General features: G+C 38.7%; 1 protein-coding gene across 1 annotated transcript in view; it reads right to left on the bottom strand.

The window, feature by feature from the left end:
* CCDC191 (coiled-coil domain containing 191) overlaps window positions 1–9527 on the bottom strand; it is a 78098-nt gene that overhangs the window by 13585 nt on the left and 54986 nt on the right. Inside the window, exons 10-11 of the mRNA XM_019652224.1 lie at window positions 7694–7776; window positions 6837–6938 (exon numbers count right to left, since the gene is read on the bottom strand). Coding sequence (XP_019507769.1) covers window positions 6837–6938; window positions 7694–7776 — 185 coding nt within the window. The remainder of the gene's footprint in view (window positions 1–6836; window positions 6939–7693; window positions 7777–9527) is intronic.

Here is a 9527-nt window from a genome sequence, read left to right as displayed (position 1 = left end):
GTGCGCACACACAAACACACATGGAATGTTAGCCTTTAAAAAAATGAAATCCTGTCATTTTTGACAACATAGACAAATGCTGAGGGCATTATGCTAAATAAAATAAGACAGACAGAGGAAAATACTGTGTGATATCACTTCTATGTGGAATCTTAAAAAAAAAGGTTGAACTCATAGAAACGGAGAGTAGAATGGTGGTTGTCAGTGGCTGAGGGGTGGGAAGAATAGGGAGAGCCTGAAAAAAGGGTACAAACTTTCAGTTATGATGAATAAGGTCTGTGGACCTAATGCATAACATGGTGACTACAGTTGATAATACTCTAATTGAAATTTACTAAGTAAGAGAGGAGAATTTATGTTCTCGTTCTCTCTCTCTCTCTCTCTCTCTCTCTCTCTCTCTCTCTCTCACACACACACACACACACACACACACACACACACACAATTAAATATGTACTGAGGTGATGAATGTGTTAACTACCTCAATGGTGGGAATCCATTTACAACGCATAGGCATATCAAATCATAGTGTTGTACATTTTAAGTATCTTACAATTTTGTCAATTATACCTCAGTAAAGCTGAGAAAAAAAGTAAAAATACCATGACCGCAATACTAATGAATTTCATTTCAACAAATAGTTAATTTTTAATTTCACTTGACCATGTAACCACTAAACAGTATGTTAATCATGGTAAAAAGAATCCTGGAGCATTAAAATAAGGAAAACAATTCTGCCAAGAGGCTGAGGAAATGTTGGTCATGAGTCCTACAAGAGCCAGGACTCTGCATATTCTTGGATTTATTCAGTATTGATCACAGAAACAATTTACAGCTCATCAAGTTACTAGAAAGTAAAATATCCAGGTAGGAGAGCAATCAGGATTCTTCCCTCATTATTATGCAAAATTTCGCAATACAACCCCTTCATTCAGATTATGGAGTACAGATTTATATATAAATAGCTACTCAAAATTAAAGATACTTCATTAGAAGTCTAGAAGAATATTCTTACACTGAGCTGTTTTTGAAGTGCTCAACAATAAGTCCAGAGAAAAGTTAAAAGTATTTCATCATCGGGAAAGGCACTCCTTCCTCTGAGGAGGAGAAAGATTAACCACCTCTGGTGATGCACTGAGAAAACACACCTCCGGGCCCCTCAAAAAACTACATCCCTAAGGGGCTGCCTGAGAAAGATGAAAGAAACTTAATGGTTTACTAGACAGATATCATGATTTCTTTTCTTTCTTTCTTTTTTTTTTAATGAGAATAGGCTATAAGAAAAGTGAGAGAAAAAAAACTACCTAAAAAATGGTGAGTGGTAATGACTGACACCCATTATGAAAGTCACAAGAGCAAAATCAAAGACTTGAAGTTGCCTTCACAGTAGCTGTCATCTATGCAGTATAAATACAAAAATATTCAGTTTAAGCTTCTTTTTCTATATTTCCCACAATTTCACTTCCGGAAAAGGGTTGTGGTGAATTGGATGATTCTGACAAGCTACTTAATTGCCTGAGCCTTTTTCTGTGAGGAAAAAAAAATAGGCGCGCAAGCACTTCGAAAGTGGAAGGGAGATTCACTGTGATCTTCCAACCCTAACTACGTGTTTCTGTACAAATGCCTCAAGACGAAATGCCCATGTTCTCCACAGCATTTGATTAAAATTACCTTTATCACCTTGATTCCAGACACTTGAGATGTTGAATTAAATGGGCAGAAAAAAAATTATTTACAAGAATGTTCTTATGAGGAACAAGAGGACGCCAGGGGTTGAGTGGGATGGAAAACAGAAACTGGCCATTTTCACACCCGCTGAGCTGTCCCTGCAGCATGGAGGCAGCAGCAGCAGCCTTGCAGACAGGAATCTCACTGTCAGTGAGCCTCTGGAGAAGGTCTCGGCTCAGCCAGTCCTGGTCCCTGCACACCTCAATTGCAGCCTGTCTTCCTAGAATTACAACCTCTGGCTGGTGGTGTGGGCGCCAAAGGAAAACCATTTTTTTTGTATGGACTGTGAGGAAAAATAGGCTTTTAAAAAGTCTACTTTTCCATGGAAAAATAGAAAGAAAAACATTTAATAAATGAGAGGTCTGCTTGCCCCAATTTTGTATTCTTACATAGTGATTTAATTTAAATGTGTCTTTTCTCTCTTGACTAAGGATTCATCAACAGAGTTGGTTGTATTTTACGAACAGTACTGTATTTTCCATTTCCTTCTATGTAAAATGTCTATAACAATACTTGCATCCAAGACTTGCTGAGTGGATTACATGATGTGATGCTGCCTGCTTTGAGATGGCACTTGTAATTAGGGATCTACACAGCTAGGGTTTCATAGAACATAGTTCACTCAGGCTAAAAAGGGAAACAAAATCAGGGTAGCTATCTGATTTAAATTATTCAAAAAATGACAGGCAAAAAATAAGACTCATTTGATGTGTGTGTGTCCATCACCACTGCTTTGCGAGAAAGACCAGGGATTTCAGCAAGAATGAAGAAGAGTACAGGGCAGTGGACATCATCCTTGAACTCTCTGCCTTCTGCCCATCATCAGCCACCCTTTCACTGTGCTCCGGAACATATGCCTGCTTAGGCAGTTGTATCATTTACACACTTTGCTCTCTTGTATCCATGAATTTCTCCCTCTCTACTGGATCATTCCCACCAATATGCAAACATGTGCTGGTATTTCCCATCTTGAAAAAACAAAATAAAACAAACAAACAAAACAATCACCAAAGGAAAAGATCCTTCTTTGATCCCATGTAACGCCTATTATAATCGGTGTCTATTTCCACCTCCTGTTCTCTCCTCAACTCACTGGAATGCGCTCCCTTCCCAGCACTCCACTAAATACATCTCATCTAGGTCATGAATGATCTCTCTGTTGCCAAATCAAAGAGTCACTTGTCTGTCCTCCTCCTGACTGAACTCAGCAGCAGTTAGCTGGTTAAACACCACCATCCCCTTCCAGAAATACTTTTTTCTCTTAGCTTGTCAACAGAAAACTCTCCTGGTTCTCTTTCTACCTCACTAGCTTCTCATCCTTTCAGTAATCATTCCTGGACCCTCATATTTCTTCTCTATTCAGACAATCTCCCAAGCTGATTTCATTTACTTCTAGAGCATTAAAAACATTGACACGTTTTTGCCTTTCAAATTTCTTACTACAATCTTGATGTCCAGGCTTATATAGTCAAGTGCCTATTTGATATGTTCATTTGGAAGTCTAACAGGCATCTCACATTTAACATTACCCAGTGGACCTTGCAGAGGCCTCTTCATCATCCAGCAGCTCAAATATCATGTCCTCAGAGAGGCGCTTCCCATCTCGCTACCCCCCTTATACCTTTCCCTCCTTGCCTCTTTAGTTGTTATCTTATGTGTTACCTGTTTTCCCCAGCTAGCATATATTTTTGAGGGAAGGGCTGTTGTCTATCTTGTTCACTGCCCTATTCTCACACCTAGAACAATGCCTAGCACATAGTAAGTGCTCTACAGATATTTGTTAAATGAACAAATATGCTTCTTAAGCAATTAGGGAAGGCTTCAAATCTTACCTGGTCTTCTCAGATCAATGTATCTTTTTAACCACAAACTTCATCAACTGTTCATCAATCAAAAGCATATTTATACAGCCATAAAAGTCACTGATAAGTATTACTAGAAAGTAAGCTTCTAGTAAAAATAGAGTAATGGGATGCTAAGTGTTTAGATTTTTATTTTCAAAAGGTCACTGTGTGAGACCTGTGAGTGGCCGTCTATATTCTTGCTGCACCTGACACTAAGGGACACTCAGCCACCACCTGGACCATTGCTGACCATGCTGTTCCAGGTGGTACTTCTGCCATTGCCACAGTGGCCTCCTCTCTGAAGCATGTAGCATGTGTAGGGCCAGGGGAATCACAGGTAACAAGGATCTTTCACAAATGGTCGCCATGTCTTGACCCTGAACCACCTCTTCCTGAATATGGAGGACAGATCTGTCATGGGCTTTCCCCCAATGGATTCTTCCAGTTCCTTTATCCTAAAACTGGTGTCACAGGACTTGTATTTTATATCTAAATAAATACATGTGACTGCCATAGAGACCTTCTCTACCATATCAACAATAGGGTTGCTCATCTACGTGAGAAATATGGTACCACTGTTGAACCATTTGCTGATAAACTTGAGTAAAAAAGTACCCAACCAGAAAAGGTGAAGCAGGCTTCCATCAAACACATCCAGGATGCAAACGACTCAGAAAAGTCACAGTAGGCTCCGGTTCAGAAATGTCATCACCTTTTTGATGTCTACAGGAATAATGCTATGGCCTTGGAGGTTGCTTACTGGGAACGGCTCTATAAAGTATACAAGGAGGTAAAGAATGGTCTGTGCAGAATATGATGCATCAAAAGAAATAAGAACACACGATAAACTGGGTGCAGAAACACACTGTGCAGAGCATCTCTGTCAGAAGCGAAAGGAGATAACTGCAATTGCCAAGTGCATTTTAGATCTAAAGCACAGATGCATTTACAGCCAGTCTGTGAATGTATTTATCTCAATTGCGACAGATACAAAGAGCTGATTTACTAAATGGAAACTAGTCTATGTGACAAAAATCTTTTGTCTGTTGTTGGGGACTGGAGTTACATTTTACCTTTCCTAAAAAGGAAAGATTTGGGCTTGGTATAATGGGTGAAAGAAAACAACCTATTGGCCAGTAATGTATTTCTCACCCTCCTTGCTTTGTATAGGCTTCAAGCAAGAAAAAAAGCTGGATAGACAGCAAATTAATGACTTTTTGTGAGCCAATCAGAGAATTAAAGCCATTGCAAATCTGGAGACAGGCACTTTTAGGGAGACACAGGACCTAAGCATTTGCATGTCTGAGACAGAAACCACCATACACCCTATGAGCCAATAAAACGATTAAACTAGAAATTTTGGCAAATTGCTGGAGGCAAAGGATAGTCCAGCAGGAGGAAGGTGAAGCTCCTGAGGGTCCCAGTCACAGGGAGGTTCCCCACCTTTTTGTAGTCTTTTGTTCTGGACACTCCCTTAGGCTCTCTGAGAGGATTGAGGAGCGTCCAGATGAAGTTCCCACCAGAGCTTTGGCTGGGGGAGAGAACAGCAATCACTGCAAAACCTGCCCAGACCTTTCTCTCTTAGGAAACAAAAGACTTCATCTGCAAGTGGCACTGCCTGAGGGCACTAGTGGAATGCCACTTCAGCTGGCAGAAGGGAACTCTGTCCAGACCAGCCCCCCATCTCACCTAAGTGGAGGGGGAACCTCCCAGAGGAAAGGGCTTTCAGGTCACAGACTGAGACAAAGCAGAGAATAGGGGGGCAGGGAAAAGCCCCACCCCTGGAGTAGGAGCAGAAATTCTCCTGAATGCCCAGTAGTGTGCACCCCAAAGAGTGAGACTTAATCAGAACATCAGAGAAATTTCCTCCCCGTTGTCCACATCCCACCAGCACAAACCTCCAGTTGTAACAAAGGAGTACAGCTGAGAGAGCTGCGAGACACAGATTCTCTCTGGGGAACAGCACGAAGGGAAGACCTAAGGCCACAAGAGGAGACATAACAAAGTCACTAGAGGAAAATGAAGTCAGTGGTGCCCATAGGAATAACAAACCTCAGCAATGGTAACCACAGCATTAACAATCTTCACAGCCCAATTCCGGCTAGATTAACATATGCGTAAATCTCCACACTAAATAAATCTCCCATTTATTTCAGCTGCTATTGCCCTGTATAATATGTCTGACTTGGGAGGGAAAAAAAATATACATATATATACACACACACACATACATGACATAATAAAAAATAAGAAACAAACAGTCTGAAAAGATAAAGCCATCATTAGAACAAGACTCAGACATAACAGAGATGTTGGAAATATCAGAGAGGCAATTTTAAATAACTTATGATAACATTAAAGGCTATAATGGAAAAGGAAGTCATCATTCGAGGTCAGACAGGTAATTTTAGCAGAGACATGGACAATATAATAGTCAAATGACAATGCTAGAAATCAAAAACACGGTAACAGAAATGAAGGGCTTATTGCTGGTTGTGACGCAGCTGAGGAAAGAATCAGGTAATTCAAAGTTAGGGCAATAGAAATTACACAAATTGAAAGGCAAAGAGAAAAACGAGTAAAAACCACAACAAAGCATCCAAGAGCTGATGGGCAATACCAAACAATGTAACACAAACATAGCTGGAATCCCAGAAAGAAAAGAAAAAGAATGGGGCAGGTGAAATATTTGAAGAAACAATGGGTAAACATATTCCAAAATTACTGACCACATATCTAAGAAACTTAGAATTTAATAACTTTGAAAATAAGAGTTTTATCTCATTTCTTCTGTGTGTTTTCTTCCATTTGTTTGTTCATTTATTCACTCATTCAACACATTTGCTGAGTTCCTGCTATATGCTCAGGACACTGCTAGCCAACGTAATCGTGAGCAGCATTAGGCTGCTCCCTCTACTCTTATGGAGACTACAGTTTAGTGGGAGATGCAGAAACGAAGAAAACAACCAAAAAACAGGTGCATAATTATAAGCTCTGGTAATGCTTTGAAGGAAATACACTCCGAGTCCATAGAGAGGGACCTAACTTAACCGTGGTGCAGAGGAGGGTGGGGAAGGCAGGAAGGGCTAACTGGAAGAAGGCATATGGAGGTAAGATGTCAAGAATGAGTAGGCTTTCACTAAATAGACAAAAAGGGTGGAAGTGAGAAAAGAGTGTTCTAGACAGAAGTTCTGGGGTGGGGAAGGCGCACAGGGCCACTGCACCACACACGACAGGCTTCAAGGCCAAGCAGGTGCTACTAACCATTTTCTTCAGTCGCTTCTCTTCTTGTTTTCTCTCACGCTGAGCCTCCTTTTCTTCTGCCTCCCTCTTCTGACGCTCCTCCTCTTGGGCCTTTAACTGGGCCTGATCAAGGTCGGAATTCATAAAAATGAGAACCCTCAATTGGTATGGAAATAACAGCTTTTAATTTTTGGTTGAAGAAAGTCAAACGTCTACCAAAGTGCCCACTCTCTCTCTGGAAGAAGCCAGCACTTGGTGATAAAAGTAGAAAACCCAACCAACGGGTGGTCAGTTGGGTAACTTAAAAGTTTCTCCAAAAAATCCCCTTCTACTTGGGAAGGTGAGACTAAGCATGAATAAGACCATTAACTCTGAATCATGAAATGATTATTTTTTAGTTCTTATTTCCATCTGTGAACTATTAAGCCCAAACTATATACGTAGTGTGGGAAAATTGTTTCTTGCATTTCACCAAAATAAACCCCCAAAGCTGTTAGAACTGTCTGTTCTTTCTTAGTAGGCACAAACTTTACTTCTGACAGATCAAGTCAAAACTCTGAAGGATAAGAACTATCCACCTTTGCAAACTCACGGTCGGACATCTACCTATAACACATTATTCTTGGTTATGTGAAAATCTTCCAATTTTTTAGCTCCCATCAACTTTTGTAACATTTCCTACCTGCTATACTAATGATGTTGATGTTTTTTCCTTTTATTTTCCTAAGTGTCAGAGTTCAGGTCGGTAGGCAAAAAGCCATTTCCAAAGTTTGTATAACTCCATTGTCTCAATAGGCTTAAATAAGCTAGGTTTAATTTTTTAATAAAGACCTATACAAATCCTTTTTCTTGCTCAGTTTGCATTCTTGATTTATTACCAATTTCTCCTCTTCTTGTTTTTTCTTCCTCTCTGCCAAGATCCGCCTACGTTCAGCTCGCTGAACTGCTCTCTCTTCCATGGCTAGAAAATAGAAACAGAGTTCTAATATAAAAAAGATAAGGTACACTGCAAAACAAATGTGTCCATTTTACAGTAAAATTTGGTGTTAAGGTTTTCTTTTGAGTGTTCACAATCTCAGAAATATATATATATATATAATTTATATAAAAAACATAAATATATAAATTGTAGGTGTATCATATATCCCCAATAGGTTAAAGACCTATAATCCCATCCTCAGCAATGAAGAACAATTTGCAGGTTATGTTTTTGTTTATATTTCCATTAGAATAACTGTTTACTGGTTTAAATAAGAGAATGTGACCTGATGATACTTTTAATATGTGAAACCCAGAAACCAAAATTTTAATTTGATAATTCCTTTAATGAATATAGAAAACTTTAATTATATCTAACAAATACTTTGAGAATAGAATTCCTCCTCAAATCCCTTTGAGTCTGTTAATTTTTCTTAAGTCACTATACATATGTCTGTATACATAACAACAACAACAAACTAAAGTTTAGGGTCACGATGAATATATTTTACTTTAGTTTTAAGGCCTGGATATCCAGATGGGCAGGAAATGGAACTGCACTAATCATTTGGAGAACTGGCATGTCAACAAATTCGGGTGTCAGACTCTTGTTCTTGACAGTCTATTAAATATCAATCCAAAAGAAGGAAACATGCAAGATGGTCTGATAATATGAGTCTGTCATCAGTCAGAACTTTTGTAGGAAGAGGGGCATGGATGGGAGGAGTATCAAGTTCTGCTCACCTAAGTCAGCCAACGGTTACTTTTGGTTCCTTATGCTATATTACAGAGGAAGAAAATTTTAAGTCCAAGTTTTAAGAATTAATAAACAAAAAACATGCCTGCTTTGTCTGCTTTGCTGGAGAAAGAATAGTGGGGGTGCTACAGATGGCGGGAGTGAGACTGTGTTTAAGGAGGCAAGAATAGACTAGAGGATTAAAATGAGAGAGACTTGAGAAGCAGAGTCTCTGATAATATGCCCTTTCTCCATCTTTTCTGGAACTAGTCATTAAAGACTACTTGAAAAGTAGCCTGGGATTCTAAAATATTCCAACTCCTTGATTGAGTAATAATAAAAAAATAATCACACCAAACTGGGCTTTTCTTGATCATCCTTGGGCAAAGATGGCATAAAATGCTGTCCTGGCAATCAATGCCAAGACTGCTAATTTTTTCATTATTAGGAATGGACTTCAAGCACAGCGTCCCTCAGATGACATCACTTTTTCTTAGGGTGGCAATATTGCCATAAGTGAAAAATCAGATTTACAAACCACAATATAATTGTCAAAGTGCCTACCACCATATACAAATATGTACAGAGCGTGACTAAGTATATAGTAAAAATAACGAGCAGATTCATTAGGGGGATTCTAAGGAATGTTTCTCTTCTCATAGTATTGTTTGGTTTAAATAATAATTTCCATGTGCGTCGAAAATCTTATTAAATTAAAATGTGGAGTTTATAGATTTCATTACTAAAAACCTATCATCAAGGCACAAACTCATTATAAAATGATATAATAACCTGACATGAATTGCTGTGAATTGGTTAATATTTTAACATTAACAAAGTATAATAATAGATGATCTTTGTTAAAGTTTATTCTTAGCAGCTACTCATAGTTTTCTCATTTGTGTATTTGTCCCATTTTTTTTTATCACAATACAAATCCTAAATTACAGGAAAATGATATACTTTAAGCATTTTTTTTTTTTTTTTTTTTTTTTGGT

This window comes from Hipposideros armiger, unplaced genomic scaffold (assembly GCF_001890085.2).
Source record: "Hipposideros armiger isolate ML-2016 unplaced genomic scaffold, ASM189008v1 scaffold_176, whole genome shotgun sequence".
In the NCBI taxonomy this organism is placed as follows: domain Eukaryota; kingdom Metazoa; phylum Chordata; class Mammalia; order Chiroptera; family Hipposideridae; genus Hipposideros; species Hipposideros armiger.
This window is presented reverse-complemented; position numbering and strand designations above follow the sequence as displayed.